At 34.6% G+C, this 19,028-nt stretch overlaps 1 protein-coding gene across 5 annotated transcripts in view; it reads left to right on the forward strand.

Moving 5' to 3' along the window:
- Positions 1 to 18,750, forward strand: part of app (Palmitoyltransferase app) — a 101,667-nt gene extending 82,917 nt beyond the window's left edge. For 4 of the 5 annotated variants that reach the window (XM_068370598.1, XM_068370599.1, XM_068370596.1 and 1 more), the window contains one exon: positions 15,842 to 18,750. In XM_068370598.1, the coding sequence (XP_068226699.1) occupies positions 15,842 to 16,221 (380 nt within the window). In that variant the 3' untranslated portion in view covers positions 16,222 to 18,750. Of the gene's footprint in view, positions 1 to 13,027; positions 13,299 to 15,841 lie in introns of all 5 variants that reach the window. The other variant, XR_011044142.1, reaches the window with a different exon arrangement.
- The last annotated feature ends 278 nt before the right edge of the window (positions 18,751 to 19,028 follow it).

A 19,028-nucleotide genomic window follows, 5' to 3' on the forward strand; every position in this document is an offset into this window, starting at 1 on the left:
ATTTTTATTTTATTTTATTATTTTCTTATATAAAAATTTCACAAAATTTGTAAGATTATGTATCAGTGGAAAAGAGATTTATTCTGCTAAACAATACTAAATGTAGCCCTATCTTGTATAATCATTGTATCAAGATGAGTCGAGTAAAATGTCACAAACAAGAGTCTGGGCCTTGAGTGCCAAATCATTTGGCAAAGGGTTGCCTCTCAAAGGGCTAAGGTCTTATTGCGTTGCATTTGATGAATTTTTTAAGGCCGTTTTGATTGCCCATGGAACGTTCCTCCTATTTTCCTTGATGATAATCGTTCCATCCCTTTTGTGTTTTGTTTTGGTGTCAAACATGACCCAGGCTACGTCAGGAGCTTTCAAGTAGACCCCATGAAGCAACGACTTTCGTGGTACACAGAGACTCCCAACTACGTCATCTACAGTAATGAGTGACGGTAATTACATTAAGACTTCGCGGTCAGGACCTTACGTGTCTCTCTCAACACCCTATATACTACATCTATCTGTGAATGGTTTGCTGGGCTATTGATGGAGAAGTAAAAGCAGAGGTCCACTTACAAAAGAAATCGTATTTTTTCTAGTTTTAGTAGATCACAGAGTTGAGGTTTTCTGACACGGGATTAGCCTGCCCAATGCGAGATGATTGAATGGAATGTTGAAGATTATAGATTGTTTTTATGTTTGTTTTAATTCTCACATTATGTATGCATTCATCAGACTTTAGCAGAGGTCCACTTACAAAAGAAAACCATCCTTTTTTTTTAGTTTTAGTAAATCAGAGTTGAGGTTTTCTGACATGGGATTAGCCTACCCAATGCAAGTTGATTGAATGGAATGTTGAAGGTCATAGATTGTTTATATGTTTGTTTTAATTCTCACGTTATATATGCATTCATCAGACTTTAGTATTGACAAGTGGTTGCATGTGTATTCAATGTTTTCTGGTGATGTGGTATTATAGAATTTTTATATAGTTTGCAGTAACAATAAGATATGCGTGTATTAGTGAGGTTTTAATAATTTAGAGGGAATGGTAAAATATTTTTTAAATATAATAAAGCCAATTATTATTAGTATCATTAATACTAGCTAAGCTGTAACCTCAGTTGGGAAAGTAAAGAATATTTAAAGCCAAAGGGCCCCCCATAGGGAAAGCAGCACATTGCACAAACTAGATAATAGGAATAGGAAGATCAATGAAGTGAGACAATGTCGACCTATAAAGAAAGTACCTGCACCAAGTTATTCCAATACCCTGTAAGGGAAGCGCTCCTCATGCATTATTGAGTAGGCATTACATAACCCTTTTACCCCCAGGGTTTTTGGAAATTTCCAACCCTTAACCCCCAGGGGTTATTTTTTTCCAAGCACATTTTGCAGTATATTTTTTTAAAATTGCTCTAACAGCCTTAATTTTTGCCATAGAGAGGTCAGGTTGGTCTTATTCTCTTGGAAAATGCCTGAATTTTCTCAAAAAATTATAAAAAATATGCAAAAAAAAAAAAATTTAATAGCATTTTTTTGCAAGGACATACCTGTATGTCCATGGGGGTAAAGGGATGAGTTTTGTTAAACGTACCAGTACGTCCTTTGGGGGTAAAAGGGTTAAGGATCTTTGTAGTGTTCCTTTGGTCTCTAGCTGTACTTCTGCTTGACCTCCACATCCCATTCTTTTCTTCCATCTTGCTGTCCAAATTCATTAACCCTTTTACCCCCAAAGGACGTACTGGTACGTTTCACAAAAGCCATCCCTTTACCCCCATGGACGTACTGGTACGTCCTTGCAAAAAAATGCTATAAAAAATTGTTTTTCATATTTTTTGATAATTATTTTGAGAAAATTCAGGCATTTTCCAAGAGAATGAGACAAAAATTAAGGCTGTTAGAGCAATTTAAAAAAAAAATATACAGTACTGCAAAATATACTGGGAAAAAAATAACCCCCTGGGGGGTTAAGGGTTGGAATTTTCCAAATACCCTGGTGGTAAAAGGGTTAACTTTAGCTTCATGGTGACAACAGGGTTTCTTCCAGCTGCTCTCTGGCTCCATTTCATTGAGAGACTTGCAAAACCTTTGGATAGTATAGAAGGCTTTTAACAGTGATTAAATGTTTAAGCTGAAGTATGATATTTGTTTGTATGGAAGAGAAGTTAGAAGAGACCATTTAAAGCAAACTCTTAAATTAGACTACTATGTGGAGAACTGTTAATTACTTTCCATCAGTAACATCCAGCACTTATAAGCTAATGAATTATTATTAGTAGTAGTCGTTACACTGATAATAATTAATACAGTCTGAATTCAAAAGATGATTGAAGGGTATATGCTTCACATGTTTTTGGTATGTTGATAAAAAGTGAATTAGAGAATTTTATAGTTATTTTGCTATTTAGTAAAATTTCTTGTTTTAAATGTGTAGCCCATATCATCTTTTGAATACTGTTTTTTCTTGAAAATTTTATACAGATCTATTCTTACAGTTATGCATATGGTACCAAATCTGTGCACACATACTGAGCACCAGCTAAGAATGTTGTTCTTCTTTTCTCTCCTTTTCCGGGAGTTAGGCAAGATGGCCGGAACGCTTCTAGCGCTGTGCATTGTCATGCCCTTAGATATTTCACACCTTAACCCTTTTACCCCCAAAGGACGTACTGGTACGTTTCACAAAAGCCATCCCTTTACCCCCGTGGACGTACCGGTACGTCCTTTCAAATAAATGCTATAATAATTTTTTTTTCATATTTTTTATAATTTTTTGAGAAAATTCAGGCATTTTCCAAGAGAATGAGACCAACATGACCTCTTTATGACAAAAATTAAGGCTGTTAGAGCAATTTAAAAAAAATATACTGCAAAATGTGCTGGGAAAAAAATAACCCCCTGGGGGTTAAGGGTTGGAAATTTCCAAATAGCCTGGGGGTAAAAGGGTTAAAATGTTTGTTGCAGTTTAGTACATTATCTGATTCCAAGGCTGTAGCCAGATTTTTATTTTGAGGCAAGGATGGCAGCGTATTGCCCCGGGTAGATTGTGGATGTTCTAATTTTCATTATTTTAGCCTTGAAGTGCAGAATGGCATATGTTATGACTGTTGAAGATGGATTTCGGTGTACTGTGTCTTATTTTTATAGGATAGGAAAGTACCAGATCCAAGGACTTAGGAATTAAAGCATGAGATGATTTGAGCTTTTGTGATTTTGAATTATTATAATAATTATAGTTGAAGTCATTTGAGACCTCGGTTACATTTTAGATCCTTTGGTTTTCTCAGTCTTAAATGAAAGTAGATACAGTAACAAACTCTGTAAAGTAGAATACGATAGACAGTTGGGTGGGGAAAAGAAACAGGATAAAAGTAAAAGGCTGAAAGAAATACAGCTGGAGCTCTTAAGAAGGGACACCGTAAAGAACATCGATGTTAAACTTTTGAAGGCCTGGAACATTCATTCAGTTTTCAGAATTTGCACTGTGGCAATGAGTTTCTTCAATTGTAGGCATAAAAGAACATAGCCGAGTCGTTATTTCTAATCTAGTGATAATGGAATATTTTGTGTGCGTTATTAGTCTTATACAATGCTGATCGATATGGAAAAGATGCTAAAAAACACGGGGCATTGTAGAATCATAAATAGGAATGCATATCATTGTTTATTCTTTTCATTGGGTACAGAAGTATGATATTTTTGTGTATAAAAATTACAAACAGATAAGGTTAAAGAAAGCAAAAGTACCAAATAAGTTGTAAACCAAATAATGGAGCAATTGTTAAGAGAAGATTGAAATCCTTAGGATATTCTTTGAAAATACTATAACCAAGTTGGATAACAGATAATTGAGTGAGTAACATTCCTGAAATATAAAGGTATTCTTGAATTTGTAATTCGAATTAGGCGCAAATTGTTTTGGAAATTCTCTGTGATTAAATTCTTTAATTTATGTAGCTGCAAAGGCATTGGGAACAAGTTAAGATGCAAGAAGTAGGTTTAAAGTATTTCTGGGAGACAGTATAAAGGAGAGAGTCCTGGCTACCTGTGTAACTTTCAAATGAAAATACATTTAATAAGGAATGATGCGTCCCTTACGGGTGCTCCTTTTTTTTACCAGCATCACTGGGGAAGTAAAGGTTACTCGGATCATCTACCAAATACTTGAACCCCTTAGGGTTTTTCTGGTTTTGTGTAACATGAAGGAGACTATGTTAGATTTTCAAGATTTGATAAATAGTAGGTAGATAACCACACTAACCATTGAGTGATATATTTTATGACAACTACAGGTAACTTTTGTTAATTGATATAATATATATATATATATATATATATATATATATATATATATATATATATATATGTATATATATATATATATATACGAAAACCATATTTTTTAACATTTAATAGATTTTATATACTATAATTTACAAACCACTTAATTTTATTTTTTAGTTAATACAGTACATATTTACCAAAATTATAATGTAAACCTGACATCTTTCTTGGTTGGTCCCACTGCCTGACCGTTGAAAATATCATCCATCCATCCTTGGAATTAGACTGCGATGAATCTAGACGGAACGCGTAGAAGTGTTTATTTCTTTCTTCTAGGCTGCACTAAAGTCCTGACCATATGCTATAAGCCAAAGTTCCTCTCCAAAGCACCAACACATAGTAGATTACTTGTTCGCATCAACACAAAGTAGATTACATGTTCATTCCACAAAGCTGCCTTGTTTCAGAAACGACCAGTGCACCTCCTCCTTTTTAGCTTGTAAGTTATTCAAAGTATAATGTATATCTTAAGAATCTTTCCAAATTTATTTGTATATTCACCCTCAACTTATTCTCGAGCACAATTTTTACGTTTAAGATGAAATTAGCACTAAAATAAAGTATAATAAATCTCGTAACTCAAAACTAATTGAATAAAATGCACTAGAATTAAGTATTCACCCTAATCTATAAATTCTTAAGTTATTTCTTTTATATCCCATTGGCTCTATAAATCTGCATAATGGTGGGAAAGCCCATTATTATTTTCTGTTATCCCCAAATGTTAAATCTGATATTCAAGCACTGAAATAAATTTGCAGGTATGAAGGAAAGAAAGAAGGTGGGAGATATAAATGAAGTTTAAGATATATATTTATAGAGCAGCTACAGTACAATATTATATATCATATTTGAATTTCTATGCCTGTGTTTTTAAGCATTTTATATCCAAAAAGTTTTTAGATATTTTATATTTGTGTAATTTTCCATTTATTATTTATTTATCCTACTTTTTTGTATATGTAACAGAAGGTTGACACCCAAGATACAACCCTCAGCTGCTTCGAGCAGATGGGGTCTTCTTGTGTGACAAGTCCCATCGATAAGAAATCTGTTTTTTGGGGGCACCATGTCAGCATTAGGAAAATTTATTTTTTTTATAGGCAGGATAAAAAGTTGTTTCCAAATTTTAAAAACAAATTATGTCTCCAGATTATTGTCCTTTGTTGAGCTACTTATTATAAAGGATCAGAAAACTGTTAAAAACTCCATAGAAAACCCTATTTGAACTGATGACCTTTGGACTTGACTATGACGCTTCTAATTTTTGTCTTTTAACCCTTTTACCCCCAAAGGACGTACCGGTACGTTTCACAAAACTCATCCCTTTACCCCCCATGGACGTACCGGTACGTCCTTGCAAAAAAATGCTATAAAAAAAAATTTTTTTTTCATATTTTTAATAATTTTTTGAGAAAATTCAGGCATTTTCCAAGAGAATGAGACCAATCTGACCTCTCTATGACAAAAATTAAGGCTGTTAGAGCAATTTAAAAAATATATACTGCAAAATGTGCTGGGGAAAAAATAACCCCTTGGGAGTTAAGGGTTGGAAATTTCCAAAGAGCCTGGGGGTAATAGGGTTAATACATTTGATTTATACAAAGCTTTTACTGTAATTTCTCTTCTACACATACAGGTATACTAAATCGTGCTTTGCAAACTTTATTTGACAGCTTACAAAATAATTTTTGACTACTATTTCAGTTATCTCCAAGGATTTGATAGAGCCCCAGATGGGTAGCTTCACTTTTTAGTTCTTAATATTTGTCAACTTCTAGAATATGTACACAGATATCAGGCAGTATATGTGCTGAACATTATTTTGTAAAAAATTCCCACTTTATATTTCAGCAGATTTACTTATGCTTTACCATTTTAAAAAACTTAGGGCTGCGCTAGCCTGTTGATAATGTCTGACTTGCAAAACGTTTTGATGTTACTGTTTTTAAAATATTTTATTTTAACTTCATTATTACTCAGATTGTTTATTTCCCTATTTCCTTTCCTCACAGGGCTATTTTCCTTGTTGTAGCCCTAGACCTTATAGCATCCTGCTTTTCCAACTAGAGTTGTAGCTTAGCAAGTAATACTGAATAGATTGTTCAAGGGAATTGTTTATAGGCATTCATGATCCACATTCTATTTGTGTCCCATGTTGGGGCAGTGTTGTGATTTTGATAACTTGTGAATGCCTCGGTTCCTCTTGTGGAAAAGTACGTTTGATTGGTTGGTACCCAATTAAAAGTTCAGGTGTAAAAATAATCTTGCGTTTGAGTGGGAAATCCAAAGAAGATTAGGCTATTTGATTATTATAGGGATGATGATTTTCCCAGATTCCTCTAACCTCCAATCTTCCCTTTTCCCAAGGGACCCATTCCTTATCAGTTATCTGGCAAATATAGCAAAGGCTCTGATTTTGAAACTAGAAATGTGAACCCTCCAAATAAAGATGTGATAAAAGGAGACTTAAGCCCTCCTGGAGGTTGTACAACAGGTTATTGCTAGTCTCCCAAGGGTCAGGTTGTATATGACAACCTTAAACAAGTTTACAGTGCTATCAAAATTTTTTTTGAAAACTCGACAGTTCTGGGGCAATAAAAACTGTTTTATGTTTTCAATAAACCTCTTCGATGCATATTTTCACATTCCTGTTCATCTTGGTTTAAGGAAATTATTTCGTTTCATCAGCAGGTCAAAGTTTTAACAATTCAAAGGCTTATATTTTCGTTTCAGGAAGGCCCCTCAAGTGTTTACCAGGATGATGGGCCTGGTCGATCTAGGAGTAATTGAAAATTTTGGAACTATTAAATCATTTATACCTAATCGATTGACTTTTCAAGTGATTTGTTGGAAAGGATTTGAGTTCAACAAGTGGTTGCAACAGTTCCCTTTTGGGTTTTTCCATCAGGGAAAAATATTCAGCTTGAACGAACGTCGGGCATAAATGGAGAAAAACAGCTAGGATTAGATGTACATGAGGAATGGTTAAGTCCTTTCCTTCTTTTGTTGCAAAAATTCAAGATGTTGAAGCCCATGTCAGTTAAGATAGGCATGAGGCTTCTATGAACTATGACTTCCTTGGAGAAATTCATTCCAATGGGATATCTCAAGATTTGGGATTTCCAGTTTCATGTCAATCTACATTGAAACAGAATAACTGATGAGGGACAATTTCAATTCTAGTGATTGTAAAACCAACTTCAACAGCTGAGTTGTGGGACAATCCAAAACCGTTATCCCTACCAGGGAGTTTCTTTGGATATGAAAATCCCAGACCTTTCTCTGTTTGTAGATGCTTCACAGGAAGGATGGGAAGAGAAATTAAATAATTTACATCTGTCAGGGAAATGATCTTCATACGAGTCAACTCTTTATATCAATTGCAGAGAGCTTTTAGCAATATTTAAGTTTCTTCAGTACCAGAAACCACTGGTGGTAGGGAAGACCATGGCAGTGTTTTCAGACAATAGGATGACCTTGTCCTACGTCCAAAACCTTAGAGCGGAGGTACTATTAACGTGGACAAATATGAGAGGTACTGTACAGTCTAAGCACTCTAGTTTAGTTTATTCCAGGAAAATCGAACATCTTAGCAGATCAGTTAAGCAGAAAGAGTCAGGTTCTTCCAAATGAATGATGTCAACATTCATCAGTACAGTATTTCTAGCAATGTGGAAATGTTGCAGCTGATAGAACATAGACATATTCAAGTCACTGAACAGGAAGATAGAGGCGTTTTGTTTCCCTGTTTTGGATCCCTTAGCTTGAAAGATAATTTCCTTGTTAAAAGATTGGTCAAATCTGGATCGTTATGCTTTTCCACCATGCACAATGATTTGACAAGTGATAAACAAGTTCAGGATTTCTTCAAACAGCCGAATGACTAATAGGGCCCCATTATGGCCACAAAGGGAATAATTCACAACTCTATTGTCGAATTTCTGAGAACGGTGTGTGCAAACCCAGTCTTTTAAGACTACCAATTTCAAAGGTGATCCATATAAACCCATTCATGCTACATCTAACTGTATGTACAGTAGACTATCCACTGTATTCTCGGACACAATGGGTTTTTGCGGTCATCTATATTGTCTGTCGTGGATTTCAAAAGACATTCTGCCAGTCAGTGGAGTTTATATTTTGATTGGTGCAAATCTAAGATTGTATCAATGACTAGAACTAGTAAGGATAATATATTTTAATTTTTTGTTCTTTTCATGAAAGGAAACTTTCTATTTCAGTCATCCAAGGAGATACAGTAGATCCATACTTAATTCTGTACTCAAGATCTGTGATTAGAGTTATCTGTTTCAGATATTATAGCAGAACTATTTAGGGTTTTTAGTATTAGAGGCTGGCCTCCAGTAGTCAGTTCTGTCTTTTTTTCTTTTCAGTTTGGATGTGGTTTTATGGTATTTAAAAGGTTTGAGTTTTAAAGCATTGGAAAGTCTTTCCCGAAAAGACCTCATGGCCAAAACACTTTTCATAATGGCGTTGGCTTCAGCAAACTCTTTTCATATTGGTGTTAGCTTTAACCAAGCACGTACGGGAGCTACAAGTCCTATCTTGGAAGTTGTAAGGCAGGCTATGGAGAATGAGAGATAATTTTGTTCCTTGCTTTCTTTCAGAGCATTCCTAATCCTTTTCACATAACCTCTTGGGAAATTTTTCTACAATTTTTCCACATACGCTCTTTGGAAATGGATGAAGGCATTACATCAGAAAGTACCTTATTTGTTTGGTATTATTCTTTTAGTATTATTTGGACTAAACTGTGAATTTTAGTGATAGTGTCCTCAATGTGTTTTGTGTTGTTAGAATTCCAACTTGTCTTCTGTCCAAAAATTATAATTTTTTCTTTGAAGTTTAGGGGTCAATTTCAATAAAACAGTGCTACCAGATAAAAAGCAATATGAACATCATGTGTATAGAAAGGAAAAAATGCTATTAACAAAAAATTTATAATGAAAATCCTGCCAAGAAAAATATATATATAGTAAAGAAATTTAAAGGGTTCATCCTAAAGGTGAATTACCATTGTTCAATCATAGTATGGTATTGTGGATTCCATTAAAAGGTCAGTCTTGGTTTGAACATCATGTTAACTTCTATTGAAGGTAAGTTGTTGGATATTAAATGTGCTGTTAGTTTTTTTCATCAATACATGTTGATTGTAGATTTGAACCTGTTTTTTATCCCTGGGAAAATATTTTTCATTAGTAATACAGTATTTCTATTCTGGCAAGTTTCCTCACCTGTTTTTTTTTCTAATGTGTAGTCCCGTAGATACATTTACTCGTGATTTTGAACGTGATCCCTGCTACTTGCTCTTCAAGTGCCAGAAGCTAGGTTATGTTGTCTTAATGAAAATTTACCGTAGTATTCTTGCTTTTTAACCCTTTTACCCCCAAAGGACGTACTGGTACGTTTCACAAAAGCCATCCCTTTACCCCCATGGACGTACCGGTACGTCCTTGCAAAAAAATGCTATAAAAAATCTTTTTTTCATATTTTTTATAATTTTTTTGAAAAAATCCAAGCATTTTCCAAGAGAATGAGACCAACCTGACCTCTCTATGACAAAAATTAAGGCTGTTAGAGCAATTTAAAAAAAAATATACTGCAAAATGTGCTGGGAAAAAAATAATCCCCTGGGGGTTAAGGGTTGGAAATTTCCAAATAGCCTGGGGGTAAAAGGGTTAACACAAGAAATTATGACTAAGAGACCCCAAAAATGCTCAGGATTTTTTTTTCAAGATATATTTTGCCCTCACAGATGTATTTAACCATAACCAGTTAGATTTAAATTGGCCTTCTGTTGGCTCTACAGACGCAAGTATCAAGGTCACCTACATTGAACCCAGTCTATCCTTGAAATCATTATTGTAAATGCTAATGTCCATGAACCCTGTAGATTCTCCCAGAATTTCAATTGTATCCCCCTGAATTCAACTGATGGAGTACATTATCCCTCTACTGCATTTACTTTTTCAGCCAGTGGTAATTCTGTTTATTAATATTGAAAATCACTATGTCATCCCTTTTTACCCAAGGTATCAAAACCACGAAGTGGTATTTCCTTTATTATCATGTATCGCTGTTTACCATTTACAGTTTTACCAAGGAGAGTATTTACTAGACTGAATATTCACCTTGAGCAGTTCAGTGTGCGTTTGCGTACGTTGCCAGTCACCCAGTGGTTGTCATTTTCAAATTACATTACAATGATCTGTGTTAACCCTTTTACCCCCAAAGGACGTACTGGTACGTTTCACAAAAGCCATCCCTTTACCCCCATGGACGTACCAGTACGTCCTTGCAAAAAAATGCTATAAAAATTAGTTTTTCATATTTTTTGATAATTTTTTGAGAAAATTCAGGCATTTTCCAAGAGAATGAGACCAACCTGACCTCTCTATGACAAAAATTAAGGCTGTTAGAGCAATTTAAAAAAAATATACTGCAAAATGTCCTTGGAAAAAAATAACCCCTGGGGGTTAAGGGTTGGAAATTTCCAAATACCCCGGGGGTAAAAGGGTTAATGGCAACCTACTGCAACCCCAGAACTGCTTTTGAGTGTGTATACAGCCTCAGATTTGGCTGTGGTTCATATTCATATTTACCGACATGTTTAAATACTGCACTGTATCGTTGCTTGGTACAGTCCTTATTGTGTAGTTTAATCAGTTCATTTGAGCAGCAGCATCATCAGGAGCACAGTGTATAGCAGGTCATGATAGTTAGTACAGTATTTAAAACAACTTCCTGTATTGTTAGCCTGTACAGAACAAAACCTTACAGTAGATATCTCTGTTTAGTCATTGCTAGATGATGTGATGTACATAAGAGAAAGTGAGGCTATATAAGGAATTCTAATGCTGGTAGTAAAACTCAGATAAAAAAGTTTAGCTGTTATTTTGCTTATGTATTGTACGTTTATTATACAGTATATCAGTATCTCAAAACTTTAAATTAAAGTTTGCTGGGATTTTAAATGTATCAATAAATGGTTGACAAGTAAAAGGAGGAATCTTGAAGTTAATCATGACATTATTGATGTTTTCATCCTGATGTAGAAAGTCAAGAACACGTAAAGTAATTGTTAAATATAACTTAACAGGTCGAAAGAATAAATGAGATCACTGCAAAGCTTCTGGTATAGTTATGATTGTATTTATTCCAAAGGGGAATTCCATGGAGATTTGGTATAAAACGAAGCTATTAGAATTTTTTGTGATAATTACAAATTGAATTTTCAGTAGCTTTCCATACAAGAACTAGTATTAGCATGTAGTAATGCAATATATGGTTTATGAAAATAATAATAGTATGTATCACTTGGTATTCAACCAAAGGAGTTAAAGTACAGTAGATTAGTGAGATGTAAAATGTGGGTCATCAATTAACTTTGTGATGAGTTGGACATAATGTGAGTGCATCTTCTGTGAGGATTGTTCATAGCATAATTAGTATTTTAGTTATCTCTTACTAAAAGCTTTACTTGATTTTGATATCCACGAGGTCTCTCTACTTGTATTTCAACATGCTTCCATAGAAGTTTTTTTTCTTTTTTAAAATAAATTCAAATACAGTTCATTGCAGAATAGGATCTAAAGTAATTTTGTCATAACCATTGTTGTAGGTAATACTTGAAGAGGGATTTCACAGTAACAAAATTATCCTCCTTGAAGAAAAGTGTAATTTTATCAAAATAAACCCATTTCCTTTTTGTCTAAAAGTACTGTATTTTCATACATAATACTGTATTAGATACTCGTAGGGAACTAGAAAGTAAAAGTCAACAATATTGCATAGGGAACTAGAAAGTAAAAGTCAACAATATTGCATAGGGAACTAGAAAGTAAAAGTCAACAATATTGCATAGTTAATTTGGGTACTGAGTGCTTCTTCTTCTTAGGCCACAAGCTTTCTGAATTGATGTTTCAGTTTGTAAATACATTTATTTCATCATATGAAACACACTACTTTACTAACAATGTTCATTTCCTTTCATATTGATCAAGAATTTTTTTCTTATACCGTATTTCATCAAACTCCACATTCACTTTAATGTAGTTCTTGTCTAACTATAAAATGATTGTTTTCATTAGTTCACATCACTTTACTTTCCTCAATACAGTACAGAGTGCAGCAGACAAAACATAATACTTTAGGTAATTAAAAAAAAGAAAAGTTACTCATTATATGGAAAGGGACTACTGCTGCTTAAATGGACTAAGGCTGTAGTTCTGTAGTTGTGAGATAATTGTCTTAGGAAGTGGAAACACACTATGCATGTCAGCCTCATTGGATTATTTGTGTTCAGCCAGTATGCGTTTCTAACCTTTCAGTCCTGTGTTTAGGAATATACCTTTACCCTCCTTTGTGTGTGTGTGTTTTCGTAATTAAATTCTTCTTCAATTCCGAATGAACCGCGCGTATACTGTACATTCAGACATGGAAATTAGATCATCCCAAATTGATTAAGATCAGCTCTCAGCCAAAAGGAGAGAAAAATCAGAGAAGGAGCGATGATCTGCATTTGGAATGTGTTACCGCTTGCTAAGACCTTTGTTCTGGCTTGTGCTGCTGTGAATATCTCTAATGTGTGTGCCTCTCTTTCTCTCTCTCCCCTCACGCTGCTCTTATCCTCTCATCCACTGGCTGTTGTCTCCTCGACCTCTAGACTTAACACTCAACAACAACGTCATCAGCAACAACAACTTGAGTCATGTCCACAGAGGAAAGAATCCCTGTGGCAGTGTCCAAAAAATCACGGGTAGAAAATTAAGAAAGAGTGTCAAAGATATTGATGACCAACAGATTCCGATAATTTTACACCGCCACTTCTCACGAGGTTCTATTGCAGAGGGAGCAGAATAGTGCATTGACCGTATTTGTTAAGTTTGTTGGTAAAGTTAGAGTGACACTCGAGAGTACTATTGGATTTGAAGAAGGTGGGTTACTCTTCCAGTAAATCAGGTTTGCTCCTTAATTTGAAGAGGAGCCTTTTAGCCTTTTCAGTTTTTTGCAGGATTCCAAAATTGATGTTTCAGGGATTTTATACACTATTAACATGTATTTTGCAAGTAGATATTACTGTTCACTAATGAATGAAATTGAATTTGTACTTTACAGGATTAATCCAAGGACACTGATTTGCTTAATATTTTTTAGATTCTTCAGGAATTAATTTTAGATTTTCTTTGCTTGAAAGGCTTTAACATCCTTAGTAACTCATACTCTAAACATATGTAATTTTTGTAATCTTAGAAATTATATAATTTTATATACTATATACTGTATTTTTTGTGGCTTGTGTAAGATGGAATATTTAAGGTTGTAAGTCATAAAAAAAGCATATATACGTAAATTTTTCCAATATATAAAGGTGCTATTATACGGGTATATTAGTTGGTTACTAAGTAATCTGAAAGACTCATTTTTTAAGAATCCAGAAGTAAAGCCTGTAATTTCAATCACTGAAGACAATCTTTTAACCACTTTCATCTATTGTATAAAAAAAAGAAATTTCTCCTTTCGCCTTAATAGAACTGAATATTTGTTTACAAAGCAAAGCATTTAAAGAGAGAGAGCTTTCTGCTTTCTAATTACTTGTATTTCACCATGCCAAAAATATATTGTATGAAATTTGTTACACATTATGTAATAAGATACCACTTATTGTAGGCTAGGAAAGAATCCCAGGTTTAGAAAAATTTGTTTTCCTGAGAACTTCAGTGATATGTGTGGGTAAGGTAAAGGCATATCCCAATTATGGGTTTTCAAATTTAATTGGACTTGCCCTTTGGCTGCAACTACAGGATAGCTAAATTCTCTCTTGAGTGTTGGATAACTAATTACAGTACTTCATAATAAGGCCATCACTAGGAATACCCTACCTGGTTTAGTAGCCTAATGTATAATAACTTATATATGCGGGCCTATAAATGAGTGAATTAGATGGCAAATATGTCGTGGTTCTGGTTAGTGTGACCGGTCATAGCACAATTCTTTCAGTTCATTGATGTGTGAGGTATTGCAAATATTATAAGCCATTTTAATTGTTAATTTCAAGACTCCTTTCAAGTTGTTCATAGTTAGTATTCATGAGGATGGGAACCAAGGAGGCTTAATCCAAATATAGTAAAACTTAATATCTTGTATAATATGGGTAAAACAAGTACAAACCTAATGAAAGGACATTAAACAAATTGCTCGAAAACATGTAACCACAGAAGAGATAACTACCTTCATACTGGTGAAAAGTACTGAACCGTGCAATTGCCTACGGTAGCCATGGCAGGTAGTCAACCTAATGTTTGGACAGTGGTATAGGTAAAGTGATACTCTCGGAAACTTGGAAAGTACCTTGGGATCAGTCGCAAAGGATCAAGTGTTAAAATGGAATATCAAATTGAAAATGAAAGGATAATAAATACAGACAGGAATAAATCCCACATCTTGACCCTTGAAAAAGTAAAACAAATTAATGGAGGACAAATCATATGCAATATTGATAGATGAGGAACGAAATGCCTTTAGTGTGTGCACAGGCAATATATCTCAAGTGGTCTGGCCTTTGAAATACCCGTGTCGGGTCTTCAATACAGCAACGAATTTAAATTTATGCAATGGACTACATTTTTATTTTTGTAGCAATCGTAAATGTTTGTTCTTGTAACACTTGTATGTATTAAAAATAGGGAATAACTGATTAGGAGAGAATTTAAGTTTAGGGCTACTGAAAAAGCAAATATAAAACTTTTTGGCTTGAAACTTTTCATATATTGAACTGCATGCATATTTTTTCATCCCTAGGGCCATGTATCAGGTTATTTCCTGAAATATCATTTCCATTTGAATATTATATTTTAGCAATGTAAGATTCTTCTTATGTATATTGTATTGACAAATGAAGATACCATACTCTAACATTTTATTTATTTTGTGAGTGTTTAGAAATTCATAGTTGTTTGCAGTGTCACCTTTCGTGAAGATTTAAGAAGCAATATTTTATTCTGTTTGTTTCATGTGCTTTCTCAAAACACCCCACTGGGTATCCCTTAAAAGTGTTTAGTGCCAGCAGTGCACCTCACTCAATACATTGTAGGCATTTCTCAAGGCTCTGTGTAGTTTTCTCTGCCTCAACTGGCACCCATTTTGAGTCTTCAACTATTCCTTCATTCCCGCTCACTTGACTTTTTACTCCTGACGCTACTTTGGAGTTTTCTCCCATTTGTTTCTTTGTGGTGAATGGCCTCCCTGTTCCTATAAAATTTATTATAGAACTTGTAGCATTTTTTTGTTTTTTTTAGAGAATGGAAAATTTATCGTGGTAAGGGATAACCATGAATTTTTTTAATTGTATAATGCATCAGGTTAAAGTTTCTCCATCTCTCTATTTTATTTTTGGAATTATAGTGGAATCTTATCTGTTTTCTATTACTCAATGTTTATAAGCAACAAGAGAAACTTACATTTCCCATTTGCATTTCAGGTCAAGAGACTGTTGGCAGTAGTCCTGCTGGTAGCACCAGTTCAACCAATCCTCTTCATGCTTCCAGTGGAAATCCCATACCTCAGTCAACCGGAGGGGCCATCAATCCGCTTCACTCTCCTGTTGGAAGCTCGGTCCCCCTGGCGCCCATTCACCAAACTCAGCAACATCCCATAGCCGTAGAAAGCACAGTTGTCGCCACCAATACGACAGGAGGTGCAAGTGTCACTGTAAGTGCCAATTCTGGTGTGTCCACAAGTCAGTTATACCTGCTTGACAGTTCTTACGACCTCGATCTCGATTCAATAGATGGCTCTGTTTCACAGCCCTCTCACTCCGAGTCCTCACAACTAGGACTGATACACAGTAATGCTGTATAGCCCAGTGCTATTGTATAGCCTTCTATTCGTATAGGATATCTTCTAGTTGGTCAGTCCCAATTGCTGTGGTGTAGAAAAAACTGAAAACTATTTATTTTTATTTTTCTTCACTAGTTCTGTTTCAGCTTGGTTTTTCTTCAGCCAACCTGGTGCTTTTGAGAGAGGAAAAAGTAAGGGCTGTTTAAAACCATAGATAAAGGGGATACTTCCTGTTTGTATGTTTGCCTAACATGACATTAACATATTGTGAGTATTATTTTTATCATGTGAAATCGTTCCATGTTTATGTGATTATCCAGCGACTTAATTTTTACTCAGCACAATCAAAGTGATGTTAGTTCCGTTATGAGGTTTGTGTCTCGTGTGTCTTTGTATATAACTACATAAATATATATATATTCCTATATAATGTATATTAGCAAAAGATGATTATGTATTTTTACTCTGCGTTGTTTTAGAGTTTTTTGTCGTTATGTAAAAGTGATGTCGTCAGATATAAAAGATGCGAAAGCAACTTCTGTGAAAGTAAGGTTGCACAAGAAAGGGGGAGAAACAATTGGGAGACAGATGAATCATTACAGAGGAATCCAATGTGATAAAAATGTATCATTGCAAATTGATCAGTGGTCTATACATTGTTGTTGTCATCCTTTACAGAATTTAAGCCACTCCATCAGTTACTTCCTGAATCCGTGGGCACTTGCTCTGGTGAATACTCATGAAGGTTCATATCTTACAGTGGGAAATTACCGTTACATATCCAAAGATGAATATTTGGGAGACTAGACCAGATGGTTTGCAATGCGCCCTTTTTTTTTTCTTTACCTTGCATTGTCAGATTTACAAAGTAATTAAGGACTGTATTATATGTCAATGATGTCACTTGGATGTAATGCCCCATTAATGTTAGAAACACAGGTCCTCACTGGATACTTAACTACAGAGTTCACAAGTAGATACTGTTGTGATTTGACAATTTCTTTGCCCAAAGAGAGTAGAAATGTTTCTGCAGTGCTAACCGAGACATTTTCTTCGAATGGTCGATGGTATGTTCATTCTTTATAGTGTTCAGTTTTCAGCTTGCTTCTTCAGTCATAGTATTGAGAAGGATTAGAAAAGTTTTTCAGTGCCGAGGTTGTTTTTGTCTTCCTTTACCTTGAAACTGTTTCACTTTGAAGCCTCAGTTGGAATTCTTAAGGGGTAATGATGATCATGTTGCCTGGTATCGATTGTTAAGTCTTTTACTTTAATTTTACTTTGACACGTAAAAAGTGGGACTGCTGTTGTGATTTGATTTTTATATTTTTTATCAGAAATACTAAATGGCATTATTTTTATTGTATGACTACTGCAAATGTGTTTTATCAAGTCATAAATAGTAGATATTATATTTTTGTAGAGACTGAAAATATTTTTTTTTTGGATGGTGTAGTGGAGGATAATAATTAATTTTCATTACTCCTCCTATGTTGGGCTAATGTTTAACCTCCTGTCCACAAGAGCTAATCGAGGGACTTTCCCATAGCAGTAGTCAAGATAAAAAGAAATTATGAGACACTTTACTTGAATTTGAAGGCTGACTTGAAATTTATTTTTACATGACATTTGTTGCCCTTAAGTTTTCCAATTAAGAGGAGCTCCAATTTGAACCTTTCATAGTTGGAAGACTTTTTATCGTAGGTTTGAGGTCTGTCTTATCCAGGAGTGGAAACAGACTATGTCAAATGCTATTCAAGACAGAACGTTTGATGTTATTGTTTTCCTACAGAAAGAAAAAAATGATTACAGTTGTGATGTATGATTGTATTCTTTGCCGATTTATTTTTCTTTGAAGGTGTGAGTCGTAGTCACATACAAGACGGTTACTCAGAGAGTTTCGTGCCTTAGGCCAGGTTTAATCTTCTGTAGTTTTGTAATTGTTTTCATTTAGTTACTTAATCCAGAACATTGGGAGGTATATTTAGGCCAGTTCCCATTATGCCCTTAAGGGTGCCAGGATAGAGAAAAAACCTGATTGGAGGGAGTAGATCATTATTTTGTGTATTGTCCCTTTATGTTAGTGGATAAAAATTTGGGTACTAGGGCTGCCATTTTCCCATACTTGCTCTGTTATTCCTACTTGGTAGTGAAAGCATAATCTTACTCGTGCCTTGTAGTTCAAACTTGCAGTATTTTAATTTGGCACTATTTTTGCGAATGTTATTCAGCCTGTAGTCAGTTGATGGTTGATTGATTAAGATTTCCAAGCATCTTTGGCAGGATTCGGGGTCTTGCACAGGGCAGCCCACAAAGCCCGTAGTCGGTATGATAACGTACTTTAATTTTATTGTGGGGTTTTTGTAAGGCAATGTTCAGGTTTTAATAACAATGGTATGAATTTTGACAATCAGGCTGGAGAGTTTTATTTTTTATTTTAAATTGTTTAATTAGCTACACAATTTTAAGGATACTCGTTTCATTTCGTTCTAATTACATAGATATTTTTTACAGTAATTTATGCTATAACCTTACTAAATTTTGACATTCTCATCATTGTATTTTCTTTTCCTGACTTGGCCATTTGGCAGAGTGATTGCAATGCACTATAACAAAGAAATCCGAGTTAAGCTCTCGTAATGTTTATCGACGAATACCCAACTTAACAATATGTACTGTACCTGTTATTTGGTGGGAATGGGTTTTGCAATCAAGAAATTTTACGGCTCATGATAGATGAGCAACTGATAAAGAGTTATGGCAAATTTCGAGTGAATTAGTGACAGTAAAAGAAATTATATAATGACAATGGCACTGGTAAGTGTTACCTA

The sequence above is a fragment of the Palaemon carinicauda genome, chromosome 3, assembly GCF_036898095.1.
Source record: "Palaemon carinicauda isolate YSFRI2023 chromosome 3, ASM3689809v2, whole genome shotgun sequence".
NCBI classification, from domain to species: Eukaryota; Metazoa; Arthropoda; class Malacostraca; order Decapoda; family Palaemonidae; genus Palaemon; species Palaemon carinicauda.